General features: G+C 35.8%; 1 protein-coding gene across 3 annotated transcripts in view; it reads left to right on the plus strand.

Moving 5' to 3' along the window:
- PIK3C2A (phosphatidylinositol-4-phosphate 3-kinase catalytic subunit type 2 alpha) overlaps positions 1-24,688 on the plus strand; it is a 192,084-nt gene that overhangs the window by 82,095 nt on the left and 85,301 nt on the right. For all 3 annotated transcript variants that reach the window (XM_074230187.1, XM_074230184.1, XM_074230185.1), the window contains one exon: positions 14,663-15,826. In XM_074230187.1, the coding sequence (XP_074086288.1) occupies positions 14,753-15,826 (1,074 nt within the window). In that variant the 5' untranslated portion in view covers positions 14,663-14,752. The remainder of the gene's footprint in view (positions 1-14,662; positions 15,827-24,688) is intronic.

Consider the following 24,688-nt stretch of genomic DNA (forward strand, 5'->3'; position numbering starts at 1 on the left):
ACTGACCCAGGTGGTAGGAGATGGAGTAGGTCAAAGCTTCTGTGCCAATCAGTATTGGAATTGAATCCATAAATGGCTGATACACTTTCTTTGTGGGCAAGATAAGGAGTGCCTAAACTTCAAAAAGAACATTTTGTCTTTCATTCTCAAAGATGACCACAATATCAGGGAGGTGATACCATGGCAAGCACATGAATTGGATTTGAATGGGGGTGGGGCCTGTGCCAAGTCACCAGACTCACTTTCTCCTCCAGAGTCATCTAGGTCCAGTAGTCAGATATGGATCAGGATGACTGGAGATGGCCCTGGATGCAAAGCAATCAGGATTAAGTGATTTGCCCAAGGTCACATAGCTAGTAAATGTCTTGAGGCTGGATTGGAATTCTCATCCTCCAGATTCCAAGACCAGCCATTTCCTGACATTTCCCCTTACTTACCACTATTGAACTACTGTTTGTGTCAGTTAAAAGCAATTAAGCAAAATCATCACAAATTCTTGCTTCTAATAACATTTCATACTCATAATCCCTTGCCTCATTGTAGAAAAGAGGGAATTCTTTTGTTTTTTTCTGGGCTAATATTGTTCATTACAGTTGAGGAGAGTTCATAATCAGACTGTTTTCATTGTAAACATTATCACATACTGTGTCCTGATTCTGCTTACTTCACTGCATCAATTCATACAAGTCTTTTTTTTTTTGTTTATTTGTTTTGCAAGGCAGTGGGGTTAAGTGACTTGCCCAAAGTCACACAGCTAGGTAATTAGTGTCTGAGGCTGAATTTGAAGTTAGGGCTGGTGCTCTATCCACTTTTCCACCTAGCTGCCCCTCAAGCAAGTCTTGTTGTGCTTCTCTGAAAACTTCATGCTGTGGAAAAATATCTTACAAAGATTTTATTTATTTTGAGTTTTATAATTTTTCCACTGATCTTGCTTCCCTCCCCCACCCCCCCACAGAGGGCAGTCTGTTAGTCTTTACATTGTTTCTATAGTATACATTGATTTAAGTTGAATGTGATGAGAGATAAATCATATCCTTAAGGAAGAAAAATAGTTTAAGAGATAGCAAAATTATATAATAAGATAAGTTTTTTTCCCCCTAAATTAAAGGTAATAGTCTTTGGTCTTTATTCAAACTCCACAATTCTTTCTTTCTCTGAATACAGATGGTATTCTCCATTGCAGACAGTCCCAAATTGTCCCTGTTTGTTGCATTGATGGAATGAGCGAGTCCGTCAAGGTTGATCATTAACCCCCATGTTGCTTTTAGGGTATAAATGTTTTTCTAGTTCTGCTCATCTCACTCAGCATCAGTTCATGCAAATCCTTCCAGGCTTCTCTGAATTCTCATCCCTCCTGGTTTCTAATAGAACAATAGTGTTCCATCACATACATATACCAGGTTCAGCCATTCCTCGATTGAAGGACATTTATTTGATTTCCAATTCTTTGCTACCACAAACAGGGCTGCTATGAATATTTTTGTACGAGTGATATTTTTACCCCTTTTCATCATCTCTTCAGGATATAGACCCAGTAGTGGTATTGCTGGATCAAAGGGTATGCTCATTTTTGTTGCCCTTTGGGCATAATTCCAGACTGCTCTCCAGAAAGGTTGGATGAGTTCACAGCTCCACCAACAATGTATTAGTGTCCCAGATTTTTCTACATCCCTTCCAACATTGATCATTGTCCTTTCTGGTCATATTGGCCAGTCTGAGAGGTGTAAGGTGGTACCTCAGAGATGCTTTAATTTGCATTTCTCTAATAAATAGTGATTTAGAGCAATTTTTCATATGGCTATGGATTGTTTTGATCTCATCTGTAAATTGCCTTTGCATATCCTTTGACCATTTGTCAATTGGGGAATGGCTTTTTTAAAAATATGACTCAGTTCTCTGTATATTTTAGAAATGAGTCCTTTGTAAGAAATACTAGTTGTAAAAATAGCTTCCCAATTTACTACATTTCTTTTAATCTTGGTTACAGTGGTTTTGTCTGTGCAAAAGTTTTTTAATGTAATGTAATCAAAATTGTCTAGTTTGTTTTCAGTGTTCTCCAAGAAATGACTATTTAAAAATAGTATGTACAAAACCAGTAATTGGTGCAGGGAAAGTTACTTCTTGCATTGTATTTGAGGCCTAACCAATAATACTGGGATAATAGTTTTTTAAAAAGATCCTGATTTTTGTCCAAAGTTGCTGTTAAGTTTCCAGCTCTTTAATCCCTTATCCAGGTCTCTAACTCTGCTGAGTACCTGTCCCAGCCTAAACAATCCACCCTTAAAGTCAGTTCTTCTTCCAAAGTTAGGAGAGTCTCAGTCACTAGCTAACTTCACTTTACCCAGCTTGTTACAAAGGTTCAGAGGATCTTGACCTTAGAAATGGCTCTAAATATGAGTACATAACAGCTTGCTTGACACATTTGCTTAAGGACTAGGAACTCTGCAGAATTTTTGCAAGGTAAAGGTTTCTCTCTTAGAACAAAGCTATCTTGGGTTGGCCTTAATCATTCATAAAATAAAGAGAATTGCCCACTTCACACTGTTACCCTGGGGACAGTTAGGTACTTTACTTCACTAGACGCCTTGTCTTTCTATCAGTCAGGATTTGATATAAAGCCTCTGTCATATGGTATAGAACAAAGCATGTATACTATAACTGTATCGGTAATATTAAGGGGAGTCAAGAAAGGGTAATTTTGACTGTTCATTTTATTGTTATGAACTGACTTTAGAATATAATGTTTATGACTGCCATATTCTCAAGAACTTTATTCATTAATTATATTTCTATTCTAGATAATGTAGGAAGCTCTTCTGAGCCTTAGAAATAAAATAAAAAGATAGTGATGCTAGTTTTTCCATATCTTTTCCCTTCACATTTCTTAATACAGGAAGACAGTATACTAAAAGTTGTCTACTAATTGTCAGATTAAAAGCCTATTATAGATTTTACTTAAATTTTTTTATGACTTGAAAAATATACTTGACAAGTGAAATTCCTCATGTTCACGTAATGTGTTCTGATGGTATATGTTGGTAACAGGAATCATAGCTTATGATGCGGCTTCTTGTTAGTATTTTCTTCATGCCATGCCTGTATAGATATGGAGATGTGGAATTCACACTATGAAGAGTGTAATGTTTTTGAAGAACTCACAATTTACTTTGTTAAGAAAAAGTCAACTCTACAGAATTTTCAAATGAAACTTAAGGGATCTGAGAGCAAGTATTGATAATTCCTGTTATCTTTGTGAACTAAGCCTAGTTTATTATGCTATTTCCTTTTCCACATATTTTTATTAAGCTTTTTTAAAATTTTTTAAACATTTTTTAGTTTTTTTTTAGTTTTTTACAAGGCAAATGGGGTTAAGTGGCTTGCTCAAGGCCACACAGCTAGGTAATTATTAAGTGTTTGAGGCTGCATTTGAACTCAGGTACACCTGACTCCAGGGTGATGCTCTATCCACTGCGTGACCTAGGTGCCCCCAAGCTTTTCTTTTAACATTCTTTAGGTACTACGGTTTTTGCTTTATAAAATTTCATTCAAACAACATTTTACATGCAGGAGATTTAATTTAAACATTATTTTGCCTGTAGATAAAGGGCAGTGATCACTTTTAAAAAAAAAAGATAAGGAGGAAAATACAAAATGTAAAAGGTAAGTTACTTTATGCTTTTCTTTAAAAAACCCTCAAATTATTTTTAGCATTTAAAAAAAGTTTTGAGTTCCAAATTCTCCCGCTGTTGAAAAGATGATAAATGGGAACATGAATTCTTGCAAAATATTTCCAAATTAGCCATACTGGTAAAATAAGAAGAAAAATAAAGTGAAAAATTATGCTTCAGTATGTCTTCACACTGTCAGTTCTCTTTTTGGAGATGCATAGATAGCATTTTTCATAATAAGCCCTTCAGAATTATTTTAGATCATTGTATTGATCAGAGTAGCTTAGTCTTTCATGGTTCATCATTCTTAGAATATTATTGTTATTTTGTACCTTTTCCTGATTCTCCTCTCTTCACTTTACATGATTTCATTTCAGTTTTCCCAGATTTTTTTGAAGTCATCCTGCTCTTCATTTCTTTTTTTTTTAAAAACTAAAAAAAATTCTTTTTTCAGTTACATGCAAAGGTAGTTTTCAACATTCACCCATTTGCATGGTTATGAGTTCCACATTTTTCTACCATCCTTCCTTTTCCTCATCCCCATCATGAGAATGAACAATCTGGTAAAAGTACATTTTCATTTTGCTTAACTTATTTCCATATTTGTCATGTTGCGAAAGAGGAATTAGAACTTGGGGTGGGGGGGCATGAGAGAGCAAGAAAAAACTAAAAGAAATTTTAGAGTGACTGTTGGTATGCTTCGCTCTGCATTCAGCTTCCATAATTTTGTTTTGTTTTGTTTTCTGAATGTAATGTCATTTTCCATAACAGATCCCTCAGTTTTTTTTTTTTATCACTGAACTATTGAGATTAGCTACATCCATCATAGTGGATCCATCATCACAAAGTTGATGTTAACATATACAATGTTCTTCTGGTTCTTCTGTACACTTCACTCTGCATCAGTTCATTCAAGTCTTTCTAGGCTTTTCTAAAATCTGACTGGTCATGATTTCTTTTTAATTTTATGTATTTAAGGCATTGGGGTTAAGTGACTCACCCAGAGTCACACAGCTAGGCAGTTATTAAATGTCTGAAGCCGAATTTGAACTCAGGTACTCCTGACTCCAGGGCTGGTGCTCTATCCACTGCGCCACTAGCAGCCCCCGGTCATAATTTCTTACAGAACAATAATACAGTCATTCCTCACTTGCTGGGCATCCCCTCAATTTCTGATTTTTTGTCACTAACAAAGAGAGCTGATATGTAAATATTTTTGTACATATGGGTCTTTCCCCCTTTTTTATGATTTCTTTGCTGTATAGACCTAGTATTGGTATTTCTGGGACAAAGTATATATATAGTTTTATTGCCTTAGAGCATAGTTTCAAATTACTCTCCAGGATAGTTGAATTAGTTCACAACTCCAACAGTATATTAATGTTTCAACTTACCTACATTATCTCCAACATTGATCATTTTTCTTTTTTGTCATCTTGGCCAATCTGATAGGTATGAAGTGGTACCTCAGAGTTGTTTTAATTTGCATATCTCTAATCAATAATGATTTGGAGCATTTTGTTCATATGACTATTTATTGCTTTATTTTTTCTTTTGAAATGCTGCCTATTCATATCTTTGACCGTTTATCAATTGTGAATGGCTTGTAGCCTTATAAATTTGATTCATTTCTTTATATATTTTAGAAAGGAGATATCAAAATTGTTTCCCAGCTTTCTGCATTCCTTCTACTCTTTGACATTGGTTTTATTTGAACAAAACCTTTTTAATATAATGAATCAAAATTATCCATTTTGTAATTTTCCTTGGGTCATACACTACTCACCTCTTTAAACATCTGACAAAATATTTCTTGATCTCTTGATTGGTTTATGGTATTATCCTTCATGTCTAAATTCTGCCCATTTCTACCTTGGTGTATAGGGTGTGAGTTGTGGGTCTATGCCTAGTTTCTGCCATATAGAACCAGGAGAACATTGGCAATTTTTGTCAAAAGTGAGTTCTTATATAGAAGTTGAAGTCTTGGGGTTAAGAGTTGAACTGGATATTGTTAATTGCCTTATTTCCAAAGATTTTAAAATGGCTACACTCTTGATTTCTCTTCACTGAATCACTTTTGTGTTGGGAAAAAAATTGGCAAATGTTATATAATCCTTAGTCAAAAACCAGCTACATTTACTTTGTCTCAGTTTAGATTGAGAGTTCTCATAATCATTTTGAAGAAGCATGCAGGAAATTATTTCCTGATAAATATTTGGCTTCATATGAAGTTTTCTTTCTTTTTTTTTCTTTTTTTTTTTTTTAGGTTTTTGCAAGGCAAATGGGGTTAAGTGGCTTGTTGAAGGCCACACAGCTAGGTAATTATTAAGTGTCTGAGACTGGATTTGAACCCAGGTACTCCTGACTCCAAGGCTGGTGCTTTATCCACTATGCCACCTAGCTGCCCCTGAAGTTTTATTTTCATGAAAATGGGGTACAATAGTAAATCACAGATGAAAAATAGTTGAAGCTCTACATTAGATCCTACTATAGATTTGTAAATATACTATGAAAACACTACTTTAATCCTGTTTCCAGATAGACATTATATGTCTGAAATTGTGTAGAAATTGTGCCAAGGAGCCTTGATGTTAAAGTTAAATAGCTGATAATTTCATTGTTTGTTTTCCAGTAGCTAGGATTATTTCTTCATGCATCACTTGGTTCACCAAAGGAACAACTAAATTAGAATGGGGGAGAAGTACGGTATAACAAACATTGATAGCATAATAGATTTTAAGTCCTAGTTTTGTTACTTTTTCTGTGGATTAGTTAAAATTCAATTGACCTACTCAGAGAAAGACCATTCATTTTTCTATAGTGGAACAGTCATCAGAAATTCTGGTGTTTCTTTTTCACAGTAACTTTATAGTATTGAATTTGGTGAACAACAGAGTTTACTATAACTGACAATATAAAGTCTAAGAATTAAAAGAAAATTCACTTTCAAAAATGAATTTTCTTTTTAATTCTTAGACTCTTTGAAAAGTCCTCAGTTGTAAAATATTGGATCACATAAAAAAAAGTTGACATTTATATTGTGCCTTAAACTTTGCAAAGCACTCTGCACATATTATCTCATTTGAGTTTCATGAACAAGTCTATGAGATATGCACTATAACTATTAATTAACGTCTTAAGCTCTCAGCATTTTTTTTCTTTTTTGGAAGTAGTTGTTCTTGACCTCTTGGCCTCCTCTCATGGGCACTGTCTCAGTCAGACTGTGATCTGGGAAACATCTAGCTTTAAAAAGTTAAGATCTCCCACTTCATCCAGGGCCATCTCCAGTCCTGATCTCTATCTGGCCGCTGCACCCAGACAGCTAGCTCCAGAAGAGAAAATGAGACTGGTGATTTAACACAGCACCCCCTCACTCAAATCCAGGTCACTGGATATCATGGCATCACCTTCCTGATATCTTCTTTGAGAATGACGGACAAATGGCAGCACCATTTTACAAAAGAGGAAATGGAGTGTCAGGGGAAATTAAGAGACTTGATTTTGACCTAGGTCTAGTAAGTATCAGAGGCAGTATTTGGATATAAATTTCCCAGATTCTAAGTAGTATCCTGTTACACCATTCTGATTCTTTAAAATATTATCTCATCTTGATAATCTTGATTGTGTTTTAGGGTATTTAGTACTGCTTTATTAATTGTGATATGACTATTACTGAATTTTGGATACAGTCCTTTCCTTATCATCTTCTCCACAGATCAAGGTAACTAGATGGCACAGTGGATAGACTCTTGGGTTAGCAGTCAGACCTGAGTTTAAATCCCCCTTCAGATGCTTGTGGACTGTGTTACCCTGGGAAAGTCACTCTGCTTAACTTTCCTCAAATGTAAAATGGGGACAAAAGACAGCACCTATCTCATAAGATTGTTGAGGAGATCAAATGAAGTGATTATTTGCAAAAAGACTTGCCATAGGGGCAGCTTGGTGCCACAGTGGATAGAGCACAGGCCCTGGAGTCAGGAGAACCTGAGTTCAAGTTTGGCCTCAGACAATAATTGCCTAGCTTTATGACCTGGAACTAGTGACTTAACCCTATTGCCTTAAATAAATAAAAAAAGGTTAAAAAAAAAGACTTGCCTTAGCACTTGACATGGCACTTAATAAATACTTATTCATTTCCTTCCTATATACTTTAAAACTCACTTTAAGGTTACTATAAATTACAAATTAGTTTGCAACACCTAACTACTATGGACTACCTGATAATGACCTCTGTCGTATTCTGTATGCAGCACCTCCCCACTTTGATCATGTTTTCTCTTGTTTCTCTTCAGTTTTACATCTTGTAATTGACTTAAGTGCATAAGGTACTGTCTATCACCCTGGACTTCTTTGCTCCCTTGGCCTTTGTTTATCTGTTATTCCTTTACTCTGGAGCATGCTTATCATTCACTTAGTGTGCTCCTATTCCAGAGCTACTAAACATTATAAGAGAAAGTTACACGAATTTGCCATCTAGATCTATTACGAATTCATGTTATTCATGTAGTAGATGTTTTGTTCTTAACTGATTGATTCTATCGTTCTCTCCAGAGTAGCTAATTTCAGATTATTTCTTAGTCTTTTACTTTACTGAGAAAATATGAGACCATGTGGCATGTCTTTTTCTTTACTATTTCCCTATTCCATACCTTTCCACATCGTCCCCCATGCTTTCTTTTACTCGTCTTAGAAATTGAGGTAAGACTTTCCTTTTGCCAAGACTGCACCTCCATTCGTATCTTTAATTCTATTCCTTTTTATTTATTTTGGGTACTTTTTCAGAACTAGTATTCACAGAAATGTCTTTTTACTAAGTACAGTGCTATTTCTACTTAATCATTTTGCTTGTTACATAATTAGTGCTTAATAAATAGTATGAATTTTAAAAAAATCTAAATATAGCCAATAAGTATAATCTTATTTTTTCTTTGGCAGTGGGAACTGGGTGACTTAGGAATTGAAATGGAAAAAAGATTTATTTAAGAAATGATTTTGTCATGAAAGTTTTATTGATACTCTTTTATTCTTTGTTCTTTTAATCTCAGTCATGACCTTCACTCTTCCTCTCTGCAGTCCCCACCCCCATCCCCCAAACACATTGTATGTTGCTTGTTTTTATATATTTATGTTTCATTTTGTACCTATAATCATTACCTTTTTTAGTGGGAGTTTGTTTTCTCTTGCATCACTTCCTCCTCATTTGACTACTTTTACTCTTTTTCCTTTGCTGAATCTTCATCTATTACTACTTCATGCCTACTGACTGTGAGGTTATCCCAAGTCTATGTCCTGGGCTTGATGCTTTTCTTTTTCTAAACTGTTTTACTTCGTGATCTCTTCAGCTCCAATGGTTTCAGTTATCAGCTATATATAGATGATTTTCAGATTCAAACTTAACTTCTCTCCTAATTTACATCCCCAACTACTCTTTTAAACATCTTTAACTGGATTGTCCTATAGATAGTTCACATTTAACTGGACAATTTTAAATTTAAATTGAACTGTTCAGAATTGAATTCTTCATCTTTCTCCTTGAACTCTCTGCCCTTGTCTTAATTTCCCTTATACTGTTGAAGATATCAGCCCCCCTTGATAGGTATTATCCTTAAATTCTCACTCTCATCCCCAGTAGCCAAACTCTTACCAAATCTTGACATTTCTACCTTCATAGCATCTTTTTTTTTCTTTGAGTTGTAACTACATTTAATTTGTCCTGGTAAAACAAGTTAAAAGCAAACAAAAAAGTAGTTATACTCTAGTGACTGGTACTGTAAGCATAATAAGCATTCACTGTTTTTCAATATTAGACAAGATGGAATTACTTTTAGTCAGTGTATTTACTCTCCTGTGATGGCCTCTATGAAGCTCTCATGTTTTGTTTAGTTTTTTAAAGATAAATGTAGTTCAAAGAAGGTTAATAAAATCAAAACAACATTCAAAGAAATAGGTGTCTTAAGATTTCATTTAAAAATTCTGTGTTGAACATATAGTAGTAATGAGAATTTAAAGTAATTTAAGTCTGTTTTGAAGATAAACAGTTTAGAAATATGATATATTTCAATTTAAGGTCCAATTAGATTATGGTCCCCTTCTTTCCTTTGACATGACCACCTTTTTGGGTGCAGACCCTCATCACCTGAACTATTCTGGTTGGTCGTCTTTCCTAAGTTTCAAACTTTCCACTTCACTCCATCTGCCTATCAGCTGTCAAATTGAACTTTCTGAAATGCATATCTCATTATACATAGGGGATCTATTATTACTTCTAGGATTTCTCTCATTGGCTTTCAAAGCTGTTGGTAACCTGACTTCTTCCTACCTTTTTAGACTTCATTCTTATTATTCCCCTCCAGGACTCTGTGACCCAGTGGCAGGCCTCTTTGCTATTCCTCGTTTGCAGCAAAAACTCCCATCTCATTATCTCCAGTATTTCGAGCATTGTCCCTCCTCATCTCTGACTACTGGCTTCTTTGAAGTCTCAGCTAAAGTCTCACCTTCTGCAGGACTCTCCAATGTAATTTGTACAGAGATGTGCATAATTATTCCCTTGTTAGACTGTGAGCTTGAGAAGCAGGAGTTATTTTTTTTGTCTTTCTGTGTATACCCAGAACTTTAACACAGTGCCTGGTAGATGTAGACACTTAATACAATAGAGATACTTGACACTAACTGTGTGACCTTGACAAGTCACTTAATTAACCGCCTCTTATCCAGATGGTTCTGGAGGAGAAAGTGAGGTTGGTCATTAGTGTTGATCTTGATCAGTATTAAGTCTTTCAGAATTGTAAAAGTTTTATATTATAGAGTGCAAAAATGTAAACGTGCATTTTGAGGTCTTTGAACACAAGAGTAAATTCCAGACTGATGAAAAAAAAGGTGTGCTATCTTTTGGTGGCAACTGTTCTATCATTTGAGATGATAGGGCAGTACTGAGTACATTTTTCACAAAAAGGTATGTGAGGGTTCTGCTAGGTGGCGCAGTGGATAAAGCACCGGCCTTGGAGTCAGGAGTACCTAGGTTCAAATCCAGTCTCAGACACTTAATAATTACCTAGCTGTGTGGCCTTGGGCAAGCCACTTAACCCCATTTGCCTTGCAAAAACCTAAAAAAAAATGTGAGTTCAGTTCTCAAAATAATATTAAAGTTGGCTTTAAAACATCCTGATATTTTTTTTGTTGATTTCCAGTGTGAAATTGGATGCATTCCATAGGAAAACATTTCCTGAGAGATGAAATGTTTGCTTAGAAATGGCTATAGATAATTATCCCTTTGTAGTACTATGACAGTGATGCTATTCCTTTTCTAGACTTTTTTCTGAATTTGTAATTTTATCACTTTCCACTGTGTAGATCAACTATTTTGTGTCCTAGGCCCTCATGGCAGTCTGGTGAAGTCTTCTCAAGACTTTCAAGTGCATGAAATTAAATACATGGGATTACAGATGAAGTCAATTTATTTATTTATTGGGGGGGTGTTGCAAAACTATGGGATTAAGGGACTTGCCCAAGGTCACACAGCTAGGTAATTATTAAGTGTCTGAGGCAGAATTTGAACTCAGGTCCTCTTGACCTCAGGGCCAGTGCTATATTCACTGTGCTACCTACCTGCCCCTTGATAAAGCTCAGCTATCAAAATAGTTATCAAAATGTAAGAACAAAAACAATCAGGGATCCTAAGTTAAGAATCCTTGATGGGACTTCATCCATTTTTTGTGCAAGTATTTATAATACCTGTAATATGTTATTTTGCCTTTAGGGCAGACAATTAAGACTGAAATTATACTTTCAAATCAGTTAGTTTCCTGTTTTGACAGTTCTAGAAATTAAAATGTTTTGTGCTGTTGAATCAGATTAAGGAGCACTTGTGGTTTCAGACTCCTCCACCAAATCTTACATTGAATCAGTTAATTAGCAGATATTTATTAAGAGCTTATTATGTGCTGAATACTACTGTACTAGTAGTTGCTGGGGATATAGACAGAAGCTAAAATAGTTCTTACCCTCCAGGACCTTGCATTTTTTTTTTATTGAAATTTTATTTTATTTTTCTAATTACATGCAATGATTTTCAACATTCATCCATTTGTAGATTTTATGAATTAAACATTTTTCTACCACTCTCCCTTTTAACTCTTTCCTACCTATGGAACATAAAAGTTGTATATGTGCATTTATGCTTAACATATTTACATATTAGTCATATTGTGAAAGAGGAATTAGAATTAAGAGGAAAGGAAAACCTATGAGAAAGGAAGGAAAAACATAAAAGAAGTTTTTAAAAAAGTGAACACAGTATGAATTCAGACTAGTTTTTCCTCTGGTTGTGGATGGCATTGTCCATAGCAGCTCTCTCAGAGTTGTACTTGATCTCTGACCTGCTGGGAGGAGCTGCATTCATCATAGTTGATCATTGCACAATGTTGTTAATGTGTTCAATGTTGTCTTGGTTCTGCTTGATTCATTCAGCATCAGTTCGTGTAATTTTTTTCTATGCTTTTCTAAAGCAGGACTGTGCATTTTACTATGGAGTCAATAAAATCTATATACACAGGTAAATGCAAATATATAGAGAGAAAGAGAGGAGGGTATGCGAGATTCCTCAGATCCCAGGTAACCCTGTTGTTGGGAGTCTCATCAAGAGTCCAAGAAAGATAATATAGTCAAGGTGATATCTGAGCACCAGGGAATTCCTGTACAATTTTGTGAACTATTCTTCAGACCTGGCAAATGTAATGTGAATGATTTAGCCAGAATAGAGGAAGAAGAGAGGTGGGACAACCCCGGACACAGCCTTGGAAGAAGTAGGGAAGTGATGATGGTGGTCTCTAGTCAACCAGGTCTCTCTGCACCTCCCTTCTGCTTTCACTTTCATCTTTTGGGATATCTGTGTGAGGGGAAGCAAAGCTATGCAGCTCAGTACTATGGGTAGGTTTTTTTTTTTAGCTTATCTCACAATCCTTTACTTTAAGTCTAAAAATGAGAAATAACTGTACTTATTTTAACCAGATCTTTTTCCTATTGTGAGCCTTTCTACTATTCTCTGGTATTTGGAATATCTTTCCACCTTTTAGAATTGACCCTGCATATTATTCCTGTCTGATAACCCAGAACTAGGCTTAACCTGCTTCATACTTTGATAGGTTACCACTACTATCCTGCTTTTCTGCCTTTTTCCCTATTCCTTTCAAATTAGTATTACACACAACAGTTGTTTACTTTGGATACCTTGGACCTCTCGCTCTTACCTTGGCTTTTTAATTTTCACATTTCATTAGACACATATTCAGGTGAGAATGTTAGATTTTTCTCTTTCCTCTAGTTACCGTCTTTGTGGAGATGTTGACCTTTTTGTCACATTGTTTCAGTTCTCTTTATATGATATCTTTTGCATCTGTCCTCTCCTTTTCTCACCAACACTGCCTTAATTCAGGCTCTGTTTCTCACCTGGATTGTTGCCTGTAGCCTAACAAATTTCCCTGCCTTTAATTAATATGTTTCATTCATCTTGCTACTGATGGCAGAATAATCAGTCTTTTTTTTCCCCATTAAAAGATTTTATTTATTTTGAGTTTTACCATTTTCCCCCTAATCTTACTTCTCTCCCCACCACTCCCCACAGAAGGCAATTTGTCAGTCTTTACATTGTTTCCATGTTATACATCGATCTAAATTGAGTGTGATATGAAAGAAATCATATCCTTAAGGAAGAAACATAAAGTATAAGAGATAACAAGATCAGACAATAAGATGCCAGTTTTTTTTTTTTTTAATTAAAGGTAATAGTCCTTGGTTGGACTTCATTCAAACTCCACAGTTGTTTCTCTGGATACAGATGGTATTCTCCATTGCAGACAGCCCAAAATTGTCCCTAATTTGTTGCACTGATGAAATGAGTGAGTCCCTCAAGGTTGATCATCACCCCCATGTTGCTCTTAGGGTGTACAGTGTTTTTCTGGTTCTGCTCATCTCACTCAGCACCAGTTCATGCAAATCCCTCCAGGCTTTCCTGAATTCCCATCCCTCCTGGCCTCTAATAGCATAATAGTGTTCCATGACATACATATACCATGTATGCTAAGTTTGCTAAGCTATTCCCCAATTGAAGGACGTTTACTCGATTTCCAATTCTTTGCCATCACAAACAGGGCTATGGATATTTTTGTACAAGTGATGTTTTTACCCTTTTTCATCATCTCTTCAGGATATAGACCCAGTAGTGGTATTGCTGGATCAAAGGGTATGCTCATTTTTGTTGCCCTTTGGGCATAGTTCCAGACTGCTCTCCAGAAAGGTTGTTTGAGTTCACAGCTCCACCAACAATGTATTAGTGTCCCAGATTTCCTACAACTCTTCCAACAAAGATCATTACCCTTTCTGGTCATATTGGCCAGTCTGGGAGTTGTGAGGTGGTACCTCAGAGAAGCTTTAATTTGCACAGAATAATCAGTCTTTTTTTTTAAAGCTTTTTGCAAGGCAAACGGGGTTAAGTGGCTTGCCCAAGGTCACACAGCTAGGTCATTATTAAGTGTTTGAGGCTGGATTTAAACTCAGGTACTCCGGACTCCAGGGCTGGTGCTCTATTCACTGCCACCTAGCCGTCCCAGAATAATCAGTCGCAATGAATACTTTTAATTAATTTTGTCTTAGCTGGAATGAAGGAAGGAAAAAAGGAAAGAGTGAAAAACATTGGTTAGATAATATTTTCTTGATAGTGTCCCGGGCTTTGGGAATACAAATATAAAAGTGAGTTAATTCCTATCCTTAAGGATCTTCTAATTAGGGAAAGGCAATACACATTGGGGACAGATGACTGAGGAAAGGAGGTGAATAGTCAAGAAGATTGCCTGAATAATGATTGTGTTGTTCTCTGAGTCTTAGAATAGGGTAAGGTTACACATGATCTACAGTAGGTGAAAATTTTTTATATTTAAGTATATTGCCAAATTAATAAATGAATTTTGAGAACCTAATTGAAGTTTTTCTCCTCTTTGCAGGTGCATTTGGGTGTTTTTTCCTGAGTACCAACAAGATAGATATATTTAGAAGATAGATTTGCCCTTTTAAATGGACATCATTTTTACAGCATGGCTCAGCTATCCAGTAACAATGGATTTAAGCAGTGTTCATCCTCACCTTTGGGACCAGCAAAAACTAAAGATGTGGACAGAGAAGAAGCATTACAGATGGAAGCTGAGGCTCTAGCAAAACTGCAGAAGGACAAACAAGTAGTTGAAACTAAGAAAGGCTTTGAATTGTTAGGTAACACTGCTCAAAAACAAGAAATACGTATCAAACAGGACCTTGATCTTATGGTGTTCCCTGAATCAGATTCACCCAAAAGTGCTGTAGACATTGATATTGAAAAGCTAAGTCATGCTGAACTTGAGAAACTACTGCTGGATGACAGTTTTGAGTCTAATAAAGCACCTGCAATGCCAGTTACTCCTGTCTTGAGCCCCTCCTTTTCAGCACAGTTTTATCTACAACCTACTATTCAGAGAGGACAGTGGCCCCCTGGATTACCTGGGCCATCCACTTGCACTTTACCTTCTATTTATCCATCTGTTTACTGTAAACAGGCTGGTGCATTCCAAAATGGCTTCAATCCAAGCATGTCTACTTTTCCATCTACAGAACCTATTTATTTAAGTCTTCCAAGACAATCCCCGTACATTTCATACCCCTTGACACCTACTGCACCTTTTCATCCACAAGGAAGTTTACCCATCTATCGTCCAACAGTCAGCCCTGAAATGGCAAAACTGTTTGATAAAATAGCTAGCACTTCAGAATTTTTAAAAAATGGTAAAGCAAAAACTGATTTGGAGATAAGTAATACGAAAACTACTGTCAGTAATCTACAAGGGTCTCCAAAGACTGAGGATATCAGCAAATTTGACTGGCTAGACTTAGATCCTTTAAGTAAGCCCAAAGTGGATAATGTAGAGGTGCTGGACCATGTAGAAGAGAAAAATACTCCAGTTTTAATAGCAGAGGATCCTTGGGATGCTGTGCTTCTTGAAAAGAGACCACCAGCAGGTTGTCATCCTGAAAAAAAAGTGAATGGAAAATCCCTGTTGGGGTCAACAGTAACAAGAAGTCATTCTTTAAATATTAGATCAACTCAGCTTACAAAAGTTCAAGGCCAAGTATCTCAGGTATGGTCCTTTCAAATTAACTTCAAAATAGAGACTGTAAAAATGAGTTCATCTTTTTACTGAATTTCATGGCTAAAAATTAATGGAATTATTAAGAATTGGAATGATTAAGAATTTCTTTTATACTTGTTTTTGCTACCAATAATGAAAAATGAAAAAGAGAATTTTTTGCAGCCTAGAAAAAATTCTTTTAAAAGCTTGACTTAACCTTGAGTATTAATAATGTTGTCTTCTGCACTTAACATGTAAACCAGTATCTTTTTTTTGTTCAAACACTTAATATATTTAATCTCAATAATGCTCATAACTATAAGAGGGTTCTTTTTTTTATTAAAGATATTATTTGAGTTTTACAATTTTCCCCCAATCTTGCTTCCCACCCCACCCCACAGATAGCACTCCGTCAGTCTTTACTTGGTTTCCATGTTGTACCTTGATCCAAATTGGGTGTGATGAGAGAGAAATCATATCAGACAATAAGATAGCTGGGGTTTTTTTCCTCCAAATTAAAGGGAATAGTCCTTGTACTTTGTTCAAACTCCACAGCTCCTTTTCTGGATACAGATGGTACTTTTCTTTGCAGACAGCCCAAAATTGTTCCCAATTGTTGCACTGATGGAATGAGCAAGTCCTTCAAGATTGAACATCACTCCCATGTTGCTGTTAGGGTGTACGGTGTTTTTCTGGTTCTGCTCATCTCACTCAGCATCAGTTTATGCAAATCCCTCCAGGTTTCCCTGAAATCCCGTTCCTTCTGGTTTCTAATAGAACAATAGTGTTCCATGACATACATATACCACAGTTTGCTAAGCCATTCCCCAATTGAAGGACATTTACTGGATTTCCAATTCTTCGCCACCACAAACAGGGCTGCTATAAATATTTTTGTACAAGTAATGTTTTTACTCTTTTTCCTCATCTCTTCAGGGTACAGACCCAGTAGTGGTATTGCCGGGTCAAAGGGTTTGCACATTTTTGTTGCCCTTTGGACATAGTTCCAAATAGCTCTCCAGAAGGGTTGGATGAGTTCACAGCTTCACCAACAGTGTAATAGTGTCCCAGATTTCCCACATCCCTTCCAACAATGATCATTATCCTTCCTGGTCATACTGGCCAATCTGAGAGGTGTGAGGTGGTACCTCAGAGAAGCTTTAATTTGCATTTCTCTAATAATTAATGATTTAGAGCATTTTTTCATGTGGCTATGGATTGCTTTGATCTCATCTGTAAATTGCCTTTGCATATCCTTTGACCATTTGTCAATTGGGGAATGGCTTTTTGTTTTAAAAATATGACTCAGTTCTCTGTATATTTTAGAAATGAGTCCTTTGTCAGAATCATTAATTGTAAAGATTGTTTCCCAAAATACTACTTTTCTTTTGATCTTGATTACATTGGTTTTATCTGTGCAAAAGCTTTTTAATTTAATGTAATTGAAATCATCTAATTGGTTTTCAGTGATGTTCTCCAACTCTTCCTTAGTCATAAACTGTTCCCCTTTCCATAGATCTGACAGGTAGACTAGTCCTTGATCTTCTAATTTGCTTATAGTATTGTTTTTTATGTCTATGTCCTGTAACCATTTGATCTTATCTTGGTAAAGGGTGAGGTGTTGGTCTAATCTAAGTTTCTTCCATACTAACTTCCAATTATCCCAGCAGTTTTTATCAAAGAGGGAGTTTTTATCCCAGTGGCTGGACTCTTTGGGTTTATCAAACAGCAGATTACTATAATCCTCTCTTGCTTTTACACCTAGTCTATTCCACTGGTCCATCACTCTATTTCTTAGCCAATACCAAACAGTTTTGATGACTGATGCTTTATAGTATAATTTTAGATCAGGTAGGGCTAAGCCACCTTCGTTTGCATTTTTTTTTTCATTAAGCTCCTGGCAATTCTTACTTTTTATTTCTCCATATGAATTTACTTACAATTTTTTCTGAGTCATTAATTTTTTGGAATTTTGATTGGTAGGGCACTAAACAGATAGTTTACTTTTGGTAGAATTGTCATTTTTATTATATTAGCTCTACCTATCCATGAGCAGTTGATATTTGCCCAGTTATTTAAATCTGATTTAATTTGTGTGACAAGTGTTTTATAATTGTTCTCAAAAAGATTCTGAGTCTGTCTTTGACTCCCAAATATTTTACACTGTCTGATGTTACTTTGAATGGGATTTCTCTTTCTAGCTCTTCCTACTGTTTCTTTCTAGACATATATAGAAAAGTTGAAGATTTATGGGGGTTTATTTTATAACCTGCAACTTTGCTAAAATTGCTAATTGTTTCCAGTAGTTTTTTAGATGATTTCTTGGGATTCTCTAGGTAGACCATCATGTCATCTGCGAAGAGTGAGTTTTGTCTCTTCCTTCCCAATTCTAATTCATTCAATTTCTTTTTCTTCTCTAATTGCTGATGCTAACATTTCTAATACAATATTGAATAGTAGTGGTGATAATAGGCACCCTTGTTTGACCCCTGATCTTATTGGGAATGCCTCTAGCCTCTCCCCATTGAATATAATGCTTATTGATGGTTTCAGATAGATACTGCTAATTATTTTAAGGAACAGTCCATTTATTCCTACACTCTCTAGTGTTTTTAATAGGAATGGATGCCGTATTTTGTCAAAAGCTTTTTCGAGTATCTTTAATTTATTAAATTCCTTCTAAGCTAAATATAACTTATTAGGTGGAGATGTCAGTAAGTGGCTTTTTATTTAACAATCACTATTGGATCTCCATGACTTCAGACTTATTCTCTTCCTTCTTTCTTAAAAAATGCATTTCAGGGTGACATATAGTAATATTGTACTATGGTGGGTTCTGTCAGCTTCACAGGGATTTGTCTTGCATTTGAATTATAAGAATTATTTAATATCATAGTTAGATGTTAGCTAGGTATATGTTGGTAAGTATAGACTGAGTCTGAAAGTTAGGAATACTGAATTGACTCTTTCTTTTAGATATCACTAGCTGTGCAACTCTAGGCAGGTCACTTAATCACTTTTGACCCTCAATTTCTTCATCTTTAAAGTGAATGTTTGAATTTGTTGGTGCCTAAGATACTTTCCAGCTCAAAGTATATGATCCTGTGTTTTGTTTATTTTTAGCAATAAAACAAATTTCCATTTAGCAGTATCAAAAAAAAAATAGTCTCCACATTATAGTTTAAAAGACTTAAATTGTATGGGGATCTCTCTAGTTAAGTAACATATTCCATGGTATGTGGTGTTCTACCTAGTAACTTTCAGTAATATTTTTCCCCAAAGAAAATGAAGGATTTTAGTTTTTAACTTAGAATATAGAAATATATTAAATTCTCATTGATGTAGTTTTCGGTATTTTATTTTGTAACTAGTTAAAGTGACTGTTACAGAAAATTAACATTTGCAAAAACACTTGTCTAATAAAATAGATTTAAAAAAATAGTAACTTTTAACTGACTAGGTGTGTGCAGGTGGCATGATTAGCATTACCTAATCTTAGTTTCCTACTTTAATAGTAATATCTCATGCTTCAAGATATCAGTACTTTTATTGCATTTCTCTGCCATCTATATTTCATACATTAATTAGCAGAGTTGAATTGCTTTACCTCTTTCACAGTTCTGTTCTGAATAGCAAGAAAAACTGCACCCATTGCTTTGTGCAAGGATAATTACAATAGCATTATGGAAAAGAAGATGAAAGTTCAACACAGAATTAAGTAAATAATGCTTTAGGAAATGATGTTATGGGAAAAGTACTAGATTTGGAGTTAGAAAACAAGAATTTCTAGTTTGGACCATGAGCTAGCCTCTCTGGGTCAGTTTTCTTAACCATAGAATGAGGAGGTTGGACTAGATGAAGGTACTGATACCCAGAGATGAATCGATCAGAGTTAAGACACAGGGTAGCATTTCACACTTCCTTGAGACAGTCAGTTGTGCATATTGATTTTCTTAATTAAATATTTTATTTGTTTTTCCAACTAAAAGCAATGGAAGTAAAATCATGTTTTTCAAGGTTTTGAGTTTTACAGTTTTCTCTTTTCCTCCCTTCCCTCTCCTTCCCCCTCCCTCTGATAGAAAGCAATAGGCTATAGACTCTACATTTAATAACCATTCTAAAAGTAGATCCCATATTGATCATGTTGTGAGAGAAGAATCAAATCCAAACAGAAGAAATAAAACATTAGAGAGGGAAAAAATGACCTAATATATGACAACTTTAAGAAATTGAAGATAATAAGCTTTGATCTTCTTTTAAACTCCACTTCTGGATATGGATGGTATTTTTCCATCATAAATATTTTAAGATTGTATTTGATTATTATACTGCTGAAATGAACAAGTTCATATAGTTGATCATCACCATGTGTTGCTGTGTCATTAATGTTCTGGTTCTGCTCATTTCATTCTGCATCAATTTGGTTGATTATATCAAATTGATTATATCACAAACACACATTCACTTTGTATGATACAATTCTACCCAAAATTGTGCCTGAGTCTGAGTGACTTTAACTTTCCTGTTTCAATCAATAAACGTGTATTAAGTGCAAGGTTCATTTTATACTTGCTGTTCCCCTACCCCTTCTTCCAGCTTTGTATTTTCTTCTCACATACCTCATTTATGAGGAATAGCAAACTTCTCCTTTTCTCTCTTCAAACCTCAGAACAGAACAAATCTACCTCTAGGTTTTGTTTTCTTAATTTCCTCAATATCCTTTGCTCATATTATAATGTTATCTAGCTATATCAAGCTACTTTTAATTGTTCAAATACATTTTTCTTTTTTTAGATTTCTGTACAGTCTTGTACTTAAAGTTCAGAGTTTCTACTTAGGTCTTTTTTTTATTTCCATCAGAAAGACTTGAAAGTCTTCTTCCATTAGAGGTTCATTTTTTCCCCTTTGTTAGGAATATATATTTAACTTTTCAGGGTAAGTTATCCTTAGTTGTAAGTTTATTTCTCGTGTTTTTTGGAACATGTATTTCAATACAACCTTTCACTTATTTTAGAAGGTGCAAGATTCTATATTTTCCCAGAATTGATTCTGTTTGCCAGATCTTTTCCCTTGATTCTTCTTTTTTCTCTTTGATATTCTATATTTTGGCTTTGACATTTTTGAAATTTTTCTGTTTGAAGTCTTTTTCCTGAGGTGATCTTGGATTTTTTTATTTTTCTGTCTGGTTCTGATAGACCTGGATAGTTTTCATTTATGAGTTCTTGAAATATATTACATAGGCTGCTTTTCTGATTCCAGTTATGGTTTTCAGGGATTACAATGATTTCTTGACCTATTTCTCTGGCCAGTTGTTTTGATTTTAGCTACCTCAAATTTTCTTTTATTTTTTCAATCATTTGGTTTTCTGTTCTAAATTTTTATTAGTTTGTTGTTGTTGTTTTGCAAAACAATCGGCTTAAGTGACTTACCCAAGGTCACACAGCTAGGTAATTATTAAATGTCTGGGGTCCAATTTGAACTTAGGTCCTTCTGACTTCAGGACCCATGCTCTAACCACTCTGCTTACCTAGCTGCCCTGTTCTAATATTTATTGATACCTCATGGAGTCAATTATTTCTGTTTGGTTTTATTCAATTTTTCAGGGAGTTTATTATTTGAATTTTACACATTGTTCTAATTTTTCCTTCCAATCTGTCTTCCAGAGCTTTTTTTTTCTCTCTTCTTTAAAAAAATCCCCTGCTTCATTTCCTCTAGGTGTATATATCGTACTTCAGGAAGAGCAATTTTTTTTCCCCTTGAGTCATTGCTTCCAGTTAGAGTAACTCTCTCTTGTGGGGGAAATCTTTAGATCTACAATATTTTTTAATATTGCTTGGTGTTTTATTTATTATCTCTCTCTAGCTTCAGTTCTGAATTAGGACTTTGTGGTATAGTCAACTTCTACTGGCTACAGAGGTTTTGGCTGGGGAAGTGGTCCCCAATTGATCCCCTTAACTTCCTCCTACTAGCATTAGTTCCCCTGCCCCCTTCAAATTTTGAGGTTCAGATCAATGGATTTTCATTCAATGCTGTCTTAGGATAAGAGCAGAGAGGGAGAGGGAGACTTACTGTAGTTTCTTTTTTTTTAATTTTTATTAAAGATATTATTTGAGTTTTACAGTTTTCCCCCCCAATCTTGCTTCCCTCCCCCCACCCCCACCCCACAGATAGCGCTCCGTCAGTCTTTACTTTGTTTCCATGTTGTACCTCAATCCAAATTGGGTGTGATGAGAGAGAAATCATATCCTTAAAGAGAACAGAATTCTCAGAGGTAACCAAATCAAACCATAAGACATCTGTTTTTTTTTTTTTTCTGAATTAAAGGGAATAGTCTTTGTACTTTGTTCAAACTCCACAGCTCCTTTTCTGGATACAGATGGTACTCTCCTTTACAGACAGCCAAAAATTGTTCCCAATTGTTGCGCTGATGGAATGAGCAAGTCCTTCAAGATTGAACATCACTCCCATGTTGCCGTTAGGGTGTACAGTGTTTTTCTGGTTCTGCTCACCACACTCAGCATCAGTTTATGCAAATCCCTCCAGGTTTCCCTGAAATCCCATCCCTCCTGATTTCTACTAGAACAATAGTATTCCATGACATACATATACCACAGTTTGCTAAACCATTCCCCAATTGAAGGACATTTACTGGATTTCCAATTCTTTGCCACCACAAACAGGGCTACTATAAATATTTTTGTACAAGTAATGTTTTTACCCTTTTTCCTCATCTCTTCAGGGTATAGACCCAGTAGTGGTATTGCTGGGTCAAAGGGTATGCACATTTTTGTTGCCCTTTGGGCATAGTTCCAAATAGTTCTCCAGAAGGGTTGGATGAGTTCACAGCTCCACCAACAGTGTAATAGTGTCCCAGATTTCCCACATCCCTTCCAACAATGACCTTTTAGGAGGATAAAATTTCCTTCCTTATCTCTTTTAATGCTATCTATTTTTGCTGCTGCTTTGTCTGAGATAAGGATTGCTACCCCTGCTTTTTTTACTTCAGCTGAAGCAAAATATATTGCTCCAACCTTTTACCTTTATTTTATATGTATCTCTCTGCTTCAAATGAGTTTCTTGTAAGTAGCATATTGTAGGATTCTGTTTTTTAATCCACTCTGCTATTTGCTTACGTTTTAAGGGAGAGTTCATCCCGTTCACATTTAAGGTTATGATTACTAATTCTTTATTGCCCTCTGTGCTATCTTCCCTCTGTTTGTATTTTTGCCCCTTTCCCCCCTTTTATCCATATTCCCCAGTATTTTGTTTTTGAATACCACCCCCCCTTCAGTGTGTTTGCCCTCCTATATCACACCCTCCCCTTTCTTTCCCCTTTCCCTGTTCCCTTTCCTTCCTTTTGTTATTTCCCTTATTTCCTCCACTCCCCTTCCCTTTCTCTGTCCACCCTCCCCTTTTCCCCTTTTACTTCTTGAAAGGTTAGATGTTTTATAAGTTAACTGAATATGTGTAGGTTGACTTTAAGCCAAGTCTGATGAGAAGATGATTCAGGTGTTTCTCCTCTACTCCTTTCTTCCCCTCTATTACCATAGGTTTTTGGTACCTCTTACTTTAATGAGATTTGTCCCATTCAATCCCCTCCCTCCTCCCGTCCCTTTCCTGTCCCCCTTTTTAGGGAGGTAGTGTATTTTTTTAGATCATTCCTTCTAAGTCATAGAAAATTCTGAGTGTCTGTCCCTTCTAGTTCAGTATATTCTGTTGAATAGAGTCAAAATTCCTGAGAGTTATTAGAGTCTTTCTCCCCAGTGGAGTTAAAGCCAGTTACATCCCATTAGATATCAGTCTCATGGATAGGTCATGGATGTCCAGCATTTCTGGCTAGGTATATTTTCTCTGTTAGAGTTACATTTCTCAGGATTCTCAGGATTTATGAGAGTCTCTACCCCCCCCCCCCCCATGCTGGGATATAGCCAGTTTCAACTTGCTGGATTGCATTTTTTTCCTTTTACCACCCCCCCCTTTTTTTTTTTACCTTTTCATGTGTCTCTTGAACCTCCTGTTTGATAACCAGATTTTTTGTTTAGCTCTGGTCTTTTCATCAGAAATTTTTGGAATTCTTCCATTTCGTTAAATGTCCCATCTTTTTCCCTGGAAGAGAAGGCTCAGCTTTGCAGGAAAGTAGATTCTTGGCTGCATTCCAAGCTCCCTTGCTCTTCAAAATATCTCGTTCCAGGCCCTTTGATCCCTTAAAGTTGATGCAGCCAGGTCCTGCGTGATCCTTACTGTGGCTCCTTGATATTTAAATTGTTTCTTTCTGGCTGCTTGCAGGATTTTCTCTTTTATCTGATAGTTCTGGAGTTTGGCCACAACATTCCTTGGTGTTTTCCTTTTAGGATCTTTTTCTGGTGGGGATCGATGTACTCTTTCAATAACTACTTTGCCTTCCGATTCCATGATGTCAGGGCAGTTTTCCATCACTAGATCCTCTAATATTAAGTCCAGGCTTTTTTTCTCTTCAGTGTTTTCAGGAAGTCCTATAATTTTCAGGTTTCCCCTCTGCGATCTAATTCTCAAGGTCAGTGGTTTTGTTGATGAGGTATTTCACATTTGCTTCTATTTCTTTCTGTTTTTTGATTTTGTTTAACTGACTCTTGCTGTCTCGTGGAGTCATTAGTTTCTGTAGACTCCATTATTTTTGGGGGGGAGGAGTTTTCTTCATTAACCTTTTCCAATTGGTCGATTCTACTTTTAAAAGAGCTTTCCATTTGACCAATTGAGGTTTTGAGAGAATTAATTTCTTTTTGCATTTGCTCATTTGAGGATCTGAGAGAATTATTCTCATTTTGCAAGGTATTAATTGTCTCCCCCAAATTTACCAGTTGATTTTTCAACTCCTTCCTTATTTCTTCAAGG

Source organism: Macrotis lagotis, chromosome 3 (assembly GCF_037893015.1).
Source record: "Macrotis lagotis isolate mMagLag1 chromosome 3, bilby.v1.9.chrom.fasta, whole genome shotgun sequence".
NCBI classification, from domain to species: Eukaryota; Metazoa; Chordata; class Mammalia; order Peramelemorphia; family Peramelidae; genus Macrotis; species Macrotis lagotis.